The sequence below is a fragment of the Nomascus leucogenys genome, chromosome 16 (genome assembly GCF_006542625.1).
Source record: "Nomascus leucogenys isolate Asia chromosome 16, Asia_NLE_v1, whole genome shotgun sequence".
Classification (NCBI taxonomy): Eukaryota; Metazoa; Chordata; class Mammalia; order Primates; family Hylobatidae; genus Nomascus; species Nomascus leucogenys.
This window is the reverse complement of record NC_044396.1, coordinates 3,371,230-3,385,532: the sequence shown is the minus strand read 5'-3', so window position 1 is coordinate 3,385,532 and position 14,303 is coordinate 3,371,230. Positions and strand designations below refer to the sequence as shown.

Genomic DNA, 14,303 nt, shown 5'->3' with positions numbered 1-14,303 from the left:
TTCGCTTATGCACAAGTAGACAACAAGGCTTTCACTTGGGATGCCTGTGGAAGAAGTCTGTTGACAAGCCTTCTTCAGAGTCCATAAGGCCGGTTCATGATTTAGACTGAGATGTCACCATCTCAGGAACAATTTATTTGACACTCATTTGTAATATCCAGTTAAAACATGCAATCCTCCTGATTGTTTTTTGAGGGATCTAGGATGTTTTTATGATCTTTAGTCATCAGAAGACAGTGATTTTCCTCCTCACATACGTTATGCCTTCAATAATGAATTAGATTTTTGTAAAAATTATGATTTATCTTTTGAAACTTTATATATCTTTAGTGCTAAAGCTGAGAGCAAGTAATTGGAATCCTTTTTACAAGCTTCCTTGTTCTCTGAAAAAGTAGGAGATCATATACATATTGTAACAGAGCTGAATCTCAAGAGAAAATTTAGGTCTTTTGATTCTTGATTAAGGACCTGGGAAAAATAGAAGTGGGCTTCAGTAAACCTTTGAAGCATGACTATTCAGGTTTACTGTTGTCCTCCCCAGGTGAAGGTAGAAAGCAAACATTGAGAGTGAAAAAGGGGAAGACGTCAGTTATATTTTGATTGGAGGTTGTTGATGGGGAAGCTGAAAGCAGACTCATTAGAAGCGGAGGGTTTATGCAATTGGTTTTGAAACATATTTGGTTTTGTGTGGTTGGTTCTGAGTTGAGAACAAAGGGAAAAAATAGGAGAGCTGGCAGTCATTGACCAAGACCTGACCAGTTAGGGCTGATTGCTGCAGAGGTTATAGTTTGGCTTCGCCGGTGAGTATGGCAGAGGTTGTGTGTCGGTCTGTGGTCATAAGTGCTCTGCCCACTCTCCATATATTCAGTCTCTCACCGTTTTGTCTCTTGTAAATCTTCACACATAATTTGTCTCCAACTACGTCTAGAAATAATTTGAAAAATAATTGATATATGTAGTTAGATTTTTGCAAAGGGGTTATGTATTGTTTTGCTTAACAAACTAATGGCAGATACCTGAAAATATGAATTTTTCTCCTTAATTCCACTAGAGTTAATTTTTTTTCTCTGTAATTGTTTGTGTTGTTACAGAGGATCTTAATGATTTAAGAATGGAGGGAGTAACAACCCTGGTACCTTCTGGGAGCAAATTTAACCAAGGCCGTCCTACTTACCCTGCTGAGCCTCAGGCCAAGGTCACACTGAACATCTGTTCAAGGTGTGCCAGGTAAAAGACATAATAGGTATAGTATATATAAACATGATCTTGATTTTTAAAATCTAAGATTTTGATGCAAAGATTGTACTCTTCTGTGTTAAGAACATCTTTTCCTTCCAGTGATCTTTTGTGCTAATATTGGCAAGGGAGTTAGTTATGCAGTTTATCGTGTGCCCAATGCCACTCAGACCAACAATGAATCAAAGAGTTTAGATTGTCTTCGCTTCACGGCTTGAGACTATTTTATGTCTTCTGTCTCTGAATTTCATTCACTGTCCACCATTCCATTCTCTTTGAAAGAAAATTTAACGGCTCTGAGCATTCAAAGCCACTTTTAAAGCACCTGCATAGAGGAAGAGTTTGGCCAGGTACAGTTTAAGATCTGATATTATTGACATCTTAACCTGCCCCTCATCCTGTTCACCTCCTGGAAAGAATTTAATCAGCTTGACGCTTTTCAGTTTTGGCAGCTGGAAGCAATCTTTGCATATACCGTATGTGGCCAAAGAAGTAGCTTGTAGTTACTGCCAAGTCAGCTCCCAGTGCTGGTCTAGCAGAAACTCACCAAATAGCTAGAATTCATTCTTTTGTAGGAACTAAATCTCATTTGCAAAGAGGCTTTTAAGCCTGTTTAAATGATGAAACAAGCCTTCTAACCCTTATGTAAATGGTCCAGATTAGCAAGAACAATGTACTGGCTGGCCAATTTTATCTCCTTTTCTTTATGTCTAGCTGCTCTATTGTACTGTTTGAGAGGAGATTAGCTGCTTGGATATAGGGAGGGAGGAAAGTGTAGGAAAATCAAACCAGATTTTTGTAGCTTTTTCTCTTTTGCTTTACCCCTTTGGAAGCTTTACTTTAATTTTCACAGGCTCAGAAAAATAGAAAGGACAGCTCTTAGAAAATCAGGGGATGTTATCTGAGGCCATTAAGAGAAATGGCATAGCATAGTGAAAACAGCAATGGAAACATTGCTTCAGACAAGTAATATTTGGTGGATTGACTTTTTTTAGTAGGGCTGTGAAGAGAACGTCTAATATTTATGTGATAATATTTAAGCATCCTGAGTGAACACAGTCGTCAGTGGAAGAGTTATATGATACTTTGTTTTAAACTTTGTGGTATAGTTGTACATTTACATTTTGACTGGAGAGGGATCGATGCTTGGTTCATGTCATTTGTAGAAGACTGGGATATGAGGTGTTTGTTTTTTCAAAACAGAAAGTTTATAAAAAATGTTTTTCTAATCTATTGAGGATTTGAACTGTGAAAGGACCAAGCACATTTGTAGCCCTAAATTATCATTCAGCTTCCTAATAGATAGACTGTAAATCACAAACAACCTGCATTTAAAGTCAGAACTTAACGGAATTTTTCAAAAAATATTCAACGGAATAATCATCGGTGGCACGTATTACATTCTTGCTATAAACCACATACTAGTCTAAAGACATGAAATGTGTAAACTGATTTAATTTGCAGATCATTCTCGGAGTTAATTACTATTACTATCCCCATTTTATAGGTAAGAAAACTGAGGCATGTATTGATTGAATAACTTGTCCAGAGTAATACAACCAATAGGTAGAAAAACACAGTTTGAAACTCAGCCAGCATAGGTTGACAGTCTACCTACTAGTCATTCTGCTTTATTGGTAAGCACAAAGCTATTGTCTGAAGGTGAAGATGGAGGCCTAAAATAGATAAAAACAATGAGATAGAAAGAGATTTAGGTGTTTGAAATGATGAAAGTTCATGACTGTTTTTGATGGAGAATAAGGCATTGTTGTACTTTCAAAAGCAAAGGAGAAATATATTGATTCAGATAAATGTGGTAATCAGTATGGAAGAAGATTCTAGACTGTTCATTTTAGAGCAGCTACTATAGCTAGAATTTAAAGAAAAAACAAGTATCAGTTGTCGAGAACAATAGAGAATCTGAGATTTTATTGCATTTGGAGCTTTATATGTTAGTCTACCACTGTTTTATGCATACTAGGAAAACTCATGAAACACCTGGGTCAGAGACCAAGGACTTTACTACTTACAGCAATAACAATAACCAGGGTATTAGCATCTTCACTGGTTTCCTGAGCCACAGTTCTTAGAGTAACACAAATAGTGCAAAAGATTATATTACGTAAGAGGAAACTGACCTTAGAAAATGTGACTATTCTGTAACAGACCATTAGCACTCCTGTGTGTTGCTCCAGGGAGGGCCTCCATCTGTATCCTCCAAGGCTGTGTGTTAGATCAGCAGTCTTCAACCGTTTTGGCACCAGGGACTGGTTTCATGGAAGACAATTTTTCCATGGATGGTTGATAGGGTGGATTTTGAGATAGAACTGTTCCACTTCAGATCATCAGGCATTAGGTTCTCATAAGGAGCATGCAACCTAGATCCCTTCATGCATGGTTCACTATAGGGTTCATGCCCCTGTGAGAATCTATGGCTGATCTGACAGGAGGCGGATCTCAGGTGGTAATGCTCCTTTGCCTGCGGCTAACCTCTCCTGCTGTGCCAGGAGGTTCCTAACAGGCCACAGACCAGTACCGGTTCATGGCCTGGGGGTTGGGGACCCCTATGCTATACAAATATTCTTGAACAGATGATCTAAAAAAAGCCTGTTAATGTCTTTAAATATGAGAGACACATGGAGAACTGTCTCCCATTGTTACTTTGGGTAGATTACTTTTGTCGTACGTTGATGTGATTATCAAAGCTTTCCATCATTAATTCTCTAACACCAATCCATGTCACTGTTTCACCTCTCTTTTTGCAAGTAAGGCATTTAAAATTGTGAGAATTATACTTTCTAAGCAGGGCTGAGCAATTATCAGACGCAGAAGTTATAAACTGAATCACGGTGGGGAATGTCTGGTTGTATTGTGTGTCCACATAATGCTTTGAAATACCACTTGATTAGTGTCTTAGTCTATTTGGGATGCTATAAAATAACATACAGAAATACCATAAACTGTGTCTTATAAATGACAAGTATTTATGTCTCCCACTTCAGGAGACTGAGAAGTCCAAGATCAAGGTGCTGGCTGATTCAGGTCTGGGGAGGACCTGCTTCCTCATAGATGGCTGTCTTCTCATGGTGTCCTCCCATAGTGGGAGGGTGAGCTAGCTTTCTGGGGTCTTTTTTGTAAGTGCACTAATTCCATTCATGAGGGTTCCACCCTTGTGACCTAATCACCTCCCAAAATCCCTACCTCCTTATACTACCACACAGGGGGTTATGTTTCAACATATGAATTTGGGAGGGGGCACAAATATTCAGACCATACTAATTAGTTACCAATTTCACATAAAAAAAATCAGGATATCTACCTTCTCTTAAAAATCAGTGCAGCTGATAACACTGGGTCTATATTCTGGAAATACTTCACAGTAGTAGATTCCTCCTGCTCTAGAACCTGAGGCCAGCAGTCATGCTCCAGTGCACTTTGGTCTGTCTGCTTAGCTTCATTCATTTATACTATCTGTCTAAAGTCTAGAGGCCTTTGTTTGTAACCTCTGAATTGTAGAAACACCGTATAAAGGAGTAAAGATGCTCCCTTTACCTTCTAAACATTTGGTAAGTGAATCTATGAAATAAACTCACAACAGGCAGGTTAACAGGAGAAAAGGTCTACAAATTAATTATGAACTAAGTGGCATCACAGGAAAGAAAAGTGAATGCTCAAAAACCTAGTGAGATTTAGGAGCTTATGTACCCTCTTCATAGTGGATAGGGTAAGGGGAATGGAGGCAACTTAGGGGAGAGGGAATGATTTGGGGGAAAGAAGAATGGGTCTTTGGGATAATCAATGATAGTTTGTGAGAAAGTTTACCTGGGCATGGTGTCAATTCCTAGTCTCCCTCTCCTGTGATAAAAGTTCATCTTCCTTGGTTAATGAAACTTCCGGGGAGGTGACTGATGGTAATGATGAAGTTCCTTTTGGAGAATCTGTCTTTAGGCGGATAAGGGAAGTTCAAAGAAAGCCTCTTGTTGCATTTGCTGTTTTCTAGTGCCTTCAGCTCAAAGTAATCAGTATACCAAAACAGCATATTTTGGGGTGGCATGTTCTAAACTCCTTCAGCTAGAACAAGGATAAGAAATGAATCAGGTCTGGAAGAATGCAGGTGGAAGAGACTGGCCAGGCCAGTGGGAGAAGGATCCGGTGCCAAGAAGATACAGACAGCATTCTAATGTCTCCGAGTCTCAGGTTATGGGCACGAGTTTAAGGCAAGCAGCCTGCAGTCTTTAGAGCCAGGTAGTCCCTCAGAATACAGACAGGGTGAGCCAGTCAGAAATTCAGTGCTGTAGATCAGACCAACATGTAGAAAAATGACTGCTTCATTTAGAGAACTGTGCCCATCCCCCTTGCTTTCTTTTTGGGCATCTGTATTTTGTGGGGAAGAGACAGATGAGAGGAGAATGCAGAATTCATAGAGCAAAACCACACATTGGATTTTAGCCTTGGAATCAGGATTTAATTCCAAATATTGCAGGATTGGAGACAGTGTGGTGCAGATGAGTAAGAGAGTTTAGGATAATTAATGTTAAATTATGTCACTTTACTTACCAATACCTTTCAAGAGTTTACACAAAGGTAGAATAGAAAGACAATCTGCTCTGGAGTGTGACAAAAGGGATCTGACATCCACACTCTAACTTACCTGGTACGTCATTTTAGGGAAAGCTCTTAAAAGCTGGGTTTTTAGTTGTGAAATGGAGTTCATATAGCCTTGGAGATATCTACAAGGGCGAGTGGGAAGGCTGGATACGATAACTAGAAACAACACAGTTTTCTCTTTTTCTCGCGTGCTGGGATAATTACTGTGTAAATATTTGAGCATTTTAAAATGCTTTGAGTTTTTTTCCTCATCTTTTTGAGAAACCCACATTAAAATGCTAAGATATTAAGAAAAAAAGAGCCTCATTTTCCTGACATTGAGTGTTTTCTCTCTGCCTAAGACTCTGACTGGCCAGGGGAGAAATCTGTGGTCCATCTTTCAAGATTTCTGTGTTCAATGAAACGTGTGAAGTGGCAATGTTTTTGGTTTTTTGTTGTTGTTGTTGTTGTTTCTTAGAGTTTCAAGGTCAAGAAATCATTTTCTCATAGAACTTAATAAGTGAGCTTAATGGATGTGTTGTGAAATTGAAATAATACTGTAATGCTAAGATATTATCAACCATCTTGATATAGAATCAATAAGACTCAAGGGATGTTGAGGGTTTCTCCAAAGAGCCCGTCAATGACCTAGTTAATGTAAAAAGTGGAGCCCACTCTTCAGATTTTTATTTTCCTTAATCTTTTTCTCAAATACTCCACTGGTTGTAAACTACTCATAGGGTTATAGGGACTCAGATCTTGCTACCCCAAATATGGCGCTTTGGCATGTTGGGTACTTTGAACTGAAGGAGACTGGTAGAACCTCAGAAGCAATGTCTCTCTGACTTTCTCTCCTCCTCCTGTCTTCTGCCATTCTTTCTCCCTTGAAGCAAGACACAGAAACCAGAATTCCTCTTCCTGGGTCTTTAGGCCTTTATTCCTGGAGGCTCCTGTGTCACCTAAAATTTTAGTTAAATATATTTGTTATGCTTTTCTCTTGTTACCTTGTCCTTTGTTATAAGAGTGTCATCTGTGACCCTTATGATGGGTGAGGAAAGGTAGCACATCTTTTGACCCCTACTGTCACAGTGTCTGAAAGTGAGTTTGTGTATAGTATATCCAGAACCTTATTGCTCTTATCAAGCAGTAAGAGCAAAAATTTTAATTTAAATTAATTTTAAATATAATTTAATTTTTAAAATTTAATTTAAAAAATGTTTTAAATAACAAATAATAATTGTATATATTGTGTATTTATGGGGTACAATATGATGTTTTGATATATTTTTATTTTGTGGAATGATTAAATCAAGTGAGTTAACAAATCCATCACCAATCGTACCTTTTTTGTGGTAAAAACACTTAAAATCTACTTTTTTAGTTATTGAAATATACAATGCATTATTATTTATTATTGTCACTGTTTTGTGCCATAGATCATTGAAACATATGTATTCCTTCTGTCTAACTGAAATTTTGTACATTTTGACCAACATATTCCCTTTCTTCATTAGTCCCCCTTCCCCCAGCCTCTGGTAACCAACATTCTATTATTTACTTCTATGAGTTTGACTTTTTTAGATTTCAAATGTAGGTGAGATTATGCACTATTTGTCTTTCTGTGCCTGCTTATTTATTTCAGCATAATATCCTCCAGGTTCATTGTTGCAAATGACGGAATTTTCTTCTTTTTAAAGGCTGAATAGTATTCCATTGTGTATATATACCACATTTTGTTTATGCATTGATCCAATGATGGACACCTGAAGTGGTTCCATAACTTAGCTTATTCATTATTATGAATAATGCCACAATGAACTTGGGAATGCAGATATCACTGTGACACGCCGTTTTTAATTCTAAAGCTTCTGCACAGCAAAGGCAGCACTGAATAGAGCCAACCCACAGACTGGGAGAAAATATTTGTAAACCATACTCTGATAAGGGGCTAATATCCAAAATATATAAGGAACTCAAACAACTCAATAACTAGAAAACAAAGAACCCAATTTAAAAATGGGCAAAGGATTGAAATAAACGAATCTCAGAAAAAGACATACACATGGCCAACAGATAACATGAAAAAATGCTAGTCATCACTAATCATCAGGGAAATGCAATTTAAAATCACAAAGAGGTATTGCCTAACACCTGATAGAATGGCTGTCATCAAAAAGATGAAAGAGGAAAGACAACAAGTACCCATGAGGATGTAGAGAAAAGGAAACAATTGTGCACTGTTCGTGGAAAAATAATATAGCCATTATTGAAAAGTGTGGAGTTTCTGTAGAAAAGTCAAAATAGAATTACTATATGTTCCAGCAATCCCACTTCTGGGTATATATTTAAAGGAATTGAAATCATTATGCCAAAGAGATATCTGCAAAGAATTCTTCTCATTCAGAACCTGACTGGAAGATGTGTTCAGTAGTGGGACTGACACATTGTACTGGGAATGACTGAGGGATTTGAGAGATGCACAGCTACTGGAGGAACTTCTACTTTTCCAGGCATCAGGGAAAGAGAAATTAGAGCTACGTTAAATAGCTCTGTAGAGTATTCTGTGCCAAAAAGTGATTAAAGGATCAAGAATATAACACGTTTTGTTGTTTAGCATAGTTATAAGAAATAAAGAAAAATAGAAGGTTTTTTTCATAAATATTTCACATGACGTTAGAAAAGTGCAAAATAGCTTGTGTTTTTAAGCTGGAAATTATCCTGTTACTTTCATATCACTTGACAGCCTTAGTCTGGTGTGAACATTGCTGCAATTTGTGTGATTTAAACAGAGAAATGACATTGTTTGGCAAGTGGGAAAATACATGGCTAATAGATAACTCACCATCAAAATTTATAAAGAATCTAATCCAGAACATCTTATTTTCCCCCTTAGATCATGAGTAAAATAAGCCTTTATAAAACAGCAACTTTGAGTAAATAGAGCATTGACTATGCAGGATATAGTAGTGGTTCTTATAATTGGTGAGTTTATTTGTTATGAGGTAGATGTTTAAAATAGTCAATGAGTGTCTTGGCTGGACTTATAGAAGATTCCACAAATACAGTTAGACACCCTCGAATGATATGGGCAAAACAAGCTGCATTTCTTGCCTAGGAGTCACAGTATAAAGTAAGCCATATCAAAAAAGTAAAGTGTTGGTAGGTCAGTAATGCAAATTATCAGTAATTATCAAAATTTTCCTGGCTTAAAAAAATTATAATTTGAAAAATCGTGAGCATTGCATTAAAATTCTCTATTTAATGTCTTGAATTTTATTTTAATATAACAGTTAAGATACCAATAACTGGCAGACAATTGCTGATACCAAGGCACTAAATTACTATTTCAATAAAGTTTATAAGCCATTTTTCTGGAAAGACCACCCACTAATTCTGTCTACCCACTGCCATTCTCAAGAGTTAAATCTTGTTTGTGTGGACACATGCCAGGGCATTCCGGGTGGTAAGATGCTGTTTGCTTTTGATGGTGCAAGTGTTTGCATTCCTTCATGCTTAACATCAATAATGCACAAAAAAGGGAGCTGAAAGCCATTTTAAAAGAAATTGGATTATAGAGAACATACAGTGATACTGGCTCAGAAACTACAGCATGAGAATCCCAGGAGAAATTTGTTCCTAAATAGCTTGTTGTTTTTTAACTGATTTGTCTCATGTAATTCAACCAAAGATGGTTCTTCATTTCTCCTAAATATCATGGGATTAATATATTGAGTCTAGTTATATGTGGACTTGATAAAGCACAAGTAGATCACTGTTGGTGACAGCTGGAAAAAAAGATGAATTTTAAGTCTTATCAATGTGAACTCATTTCAAATTGTCTATATTATTTATTAGTTGACTTGAGAAAACCTATGTAAATAACCATACATTATCTTTGGTTTCATTTTGTTTATGATTTTTTTTCTTAACTATTTTACACGTTTATATTCAGCAACTTCCTGTGGGAAGGAATGGTGAGCAAAGCAAACATGAAGGAAAATGGATAAGGAGAAAAAGGATTACTATCACTTGTTTAAATTTTGCAGTTTTTCATAAAGCTGACCTCCCAGGCCTAGAGGTGTAAAAGATTCCATTTGAGTCGTGTATACAATGCACCATCTACTGCCATGTTTCAAGTGATAGAAACATTTAATTTGAATCCAAATGCATTTATCTAGCACGACTCTGTGTCAGATACTGTGATATGCTCTGGAAATACAAATGAACACCTCTGATTTCTAGGAACTTACTTGTATATCAGCTAGAATCAGACATGCAAACAAGTGCAACCCAAAATGTCAGATGACGATAGTGCCATGGGAGAAAATAAAACGTGTTAGGATGGCTACATCATCCCAGATGTGATTGGTTGCAATTTCATGAGGGCTGTTGCTGTGGAAAAAAGCCTCACCTTCAGAAATATTGGTATACTGCCCTCATTGTTCATTCAAGATCACATGAAGGAAGACATGAGAATAACAAATGCCAGCCAGAAGCTGGGGGCCACCTCAATTTCATGGTTTTTCTTTTGCTTGTAAGTCAATGCAAGATTCTCCTTAACCCCACTCCTTCTGGTAGCTGTTTTGTGATTCATAGGGGAGGGAGGGCCTTGTATGCACATGTGTGCACGCTCACACACACCATCTCAAAGCCTTTCTTGTTACATGACAAAGAGCTGGTGCTTCAGAGCAAGTGGTATCAGGGTTGAAATCTCAGCTTGGCCACTGTACAACGTATGGAAAAGAAACCTCTGTAGACTTCAATTTTCTATATGAACCTGGGGATGATAATTTTTGCCTATGGGGTTGTAGTGGAATGGAGTGTTTACCTCAGTTTTCAGCGGAGAATCTACTCTGAAAAAAGTCTATTTCAAGAGAAAAAACTGGCCATATACATCTCAAAAGAAGTCAAATATACATTTAAATCCAGAGAAGTCACAGTATATTTTAGAAAAAAAAAAGAAATATTAAATTGAAGGTCTGTGAAACAGTCATAAGGTTTGTTCGAGTAAAATATTAAGAATAATTCTGATTGGGTTTTAACTAAATAAATAGAAGTACTTTTGAAGCAGCATCATTTGTCTGAGGTGATACCCGAGGTTCGTTGTCCCATGGCCATGGAAAACTAGGACGCCGACACACCAGAGTGAGGGTCAGAGCAGAAGTTTGTTTAACAGACAAAAGAAAGAGACAAGAGGGATCCAGCGAGGAGTCCCGGAGAAAATGCATTACCAGTTCCTTGGTGAAATGCAGAGGTTTTATAAATGAGTTTGAGGGGGTGGTGTCTGATTTACATAGGGCACAAAAGATTGGTCGGACCAGGTGTGCCATTTGCATAGAGTGGGAAGAGGCTGGCCACCCCACCCTAATCTTTTATTATGCAGATGGGTTCCCTACCTGGCTGGCATCATGTTGCCTGGTTCTTCACTATATACATGGTGACAAAAGGGAGCCTCCATGTTGAACATACCTGGCTTCCAGGTAGCCCTGTTCTATTGGCACAACTGCCAGCATTTACCAGGGTGAGCTTCCAGCTTGCTTATCTATGTTTGCAGCTCAATTTTACAGGCTGCTCTTTGTTAGAAAAGAAATGGTTTGGGGGCTGCTTTTTGTTAGAAGGAAGCCTTGCTGAGAACTCCTTTTACCCTCACTATCTGCCTAAATTTCTTTCTAGCTCCTCTATCACCTTGATTATCAAGAGGTGGATTTCCTTATCATTCTCCCTGTGGATGTACAAATCTGTATGTTTACTTTATCTACCTATTCATCCATCCATCTATTCCATAAAACCCTTTCCGAAGACTGTGATGTGAAGGAAATGGATGATGTGAGAGTCAGGGAAAGGTGATCTTCCTAGTTACAGCAGCCGGCTCAAACAACAGCAAGAAAGCCTGTTTATGAATCCTGCAGTCTGTACTAGTCCACTGGGTTTCCAGTTCATACCAGAAGACCTGAGGATATATTTTCACTTCTCCATTTAGTTCCTCAAGACTTTGCCGTGTCCTTCATTCAGGGTAAACTCTTTTTCTCTTCCAGGATTTTTGGACTTTCGAGAATATCTGTGATATGTGGAAGAGAAATTCAGGAAAAGCCTAAGGCCACCCAGAGAATAAGCATCCTACAATTAGGGAATGAAAATAGTATACTGGCCACTGTGAAAAAGAACAAAATCCTTTCGTCCTTTGCAGCAGCATGGACGAGTGGAGGCTATTATTTTAACTGAAATAACTAAGAAACAGAAAATAAAATACCACATGTTCTTGCTTAGAGGTGGGAGCTAAACACTGGGTGCACATGGACATAAGGATGGAAATAGACCCTGGGGACTCCAAAAGTGGGGAGGTTTGGTGGGGGTGAGGGATGAAAAATTACCTATTGGGTACAATAGTCACCACTTGAGTGATGAGTACACTAGAATCCAAAAGCCCACTATTATGCAATATACCTATGTAACAAACCTGTACATGTACCCCTGAATCTAAAATAAAATAAAATAGTATGTTGTCTGGAGAAAGTCTATGCACTCAATTTTCAGGTAGGGGAAGAGTCTTAAACTTCCAGTGGGTGCTAAGTGATATCTATGGACTGACTTCCGTGCATCATAATAGACAGAGTCACACACAAAATGAGAAATAACCATATTGGAAAATCAATGAACCAATGAGGTGGTTGATCCCCCACACCTCCTTTACAAAATACATCCTTGAGCGAGATGCCTGACAGAGGAGAGGAAGGTGAGCCAGTACTCCATGCCTATTCCTTTGTTAGTTAATTGACATTTGGCCATGTTGATACCTTCTTTGGAGAAGTATCTATTTCAATTCCTTACTCATTTTTAATTTGGGCTATTGTCTTTTAATTGTTGAGTTGTAAGAATTATTTATACATTATGTATCTAGACCCTTATCAGATACATGGTTTGCAAATATTTTCTCCCATTCTGAGGGTTTTCACTTTTTTGATGGTGTCTTTTGAAGCACAAAGCTTTTTCATTTTGATCAAGTCCTATTTATCTGTGTTTTCTGCTGTCACTTAGGCATGTAGTGTCATATCTAAGAAACTATTGCTTCATTCAAGTTCCCAAAGATTTATTCCTATGTGATCTAAGAGTTTTATAAATTTACCACTTATATTCAATTCTATGATCTATTTTGACTTAATTTTTGTCTATGATGTGAGACAGGGATCCATTTTCATTCTTTTGCATGGTATCCAGTTGTTCTAGCACCATTTGTTGAAAACATTATTCCTTCCACCTTGAATTGTCTTGGTACCCTTTTTTGAAATCAGGTTTATCTTAAGTGCTTTCTAATATAATAAATTTCTGCTTATCTTATGCCTTACAGTGCCAAACTTGGAATTAGACATTTCTCCAAGGATCCCTGGTTCCTGTTAGCAAAAATGTATGGTAGAGAATAAAATCTGCTTATTAGGGTGCATTGTGGGAATGGCATTGCTTTTCATCTACTTTAGTGAAAAAAATCAGGGCAAAAATACACTTTATTGGATAAATATGTATGTAAGGCATGGCTTTATATTGATATTTCCACTCAATTTATAACAGTGTTGTGTTCCTACTTAACTTCTTTGTTCTGTAATAGAAAATTCTTTTTCTACTAAAGATCTTTATTTGTGACAAAATATAATTACTTATTTGTTTTCAAGTCAAGAAAATATGTAATAAGTAAAACATAAGAGGTCCCAAGATTCTTAGTGCAGTTTAAGGTTACTAAAATTTAAAACTGCAGTAAGACTTCTGGGATACCTTATAGAAAATTATGCAAACAATAAAACTCCTGAATTAATTTTTTAAAATCCTATGTGGTTCCTTTTGTTTTTAGATTACATTGATTTCACCAATGATTTGTAGCCAGGATAGTCGTTTCAGAGTTTATAGAGTCATTCACAGTATCTTACTCTGTATAGCAATATAATTTCTACACTTGTCTGGTAAATAATCTGTTCCTGTATTTTAGTTTACTTTCAATTTGAGACCAATGCTAATTTACATTCTAATATCCTGAAAAGCTCCTGTTTTTAGCTACTATCTTAATCTGTTTGCCTGCTATAAAAAAAGTACTATAGACTGGTGGCTTATAAATGAGGAAAATTTATTTCTCATAGCTCTAGAGGCTGCAAGTCTGAGATGAGGATGCCAGCATGGTTCCGGTGAGGACTTTCTTCCAGGGTGCAGAATGCAAACTTCTTGGTGTATCCTCACATGGTGGAAAGACAGCTGGCTAGCTCTCTAACCTCTTCTTGTAGGAGTACTAATTGCGTTCATGAGAGATCTTCCCTCATGGCCTACATACCTCCCAAAGGCCCCACCTCCAAATGGCATCACATTATAGATTAGATTTCAACATATGAATTCAGGGGGGACACACACATAATGGGCTGACACATACATTTAGTCTATAATAGCTACTAATTTTCTCTTGGTGCATATTGCCAACTACTGAGAGAAGGGCCTGATTTTAA

The 14,303-nt window shown here is 37.4% G+C and overlaps 1 protein-coding gene across 5 annotated transcripts in view; it reads left to right on the top strand.

Annotated features, from left to right (window-relative positions):
* Positions 1 to 14,303, top strand: part of C16H8orf34 (chromosome 16 C8orf34 homolog) — a 454,294-nt gene that overhangs the window by 271,433 nt on the left and 168,558 nt on the right. For all 5 annotated transcript variants that reach the window (XM_030795298.1, XM_030795297.1, XM_030795295.1 and 2 more), the window contains one exon: positions 1,092 to 1,227. In XM_030795298.1, the coding sequence (XP_030651158.1) occupies positions 1,092 to 1,227 (136 nt within the window). The remainder of the gene's footprint in view (positions 1 to 1,091; positions 1,228 to 14,303) is intronic.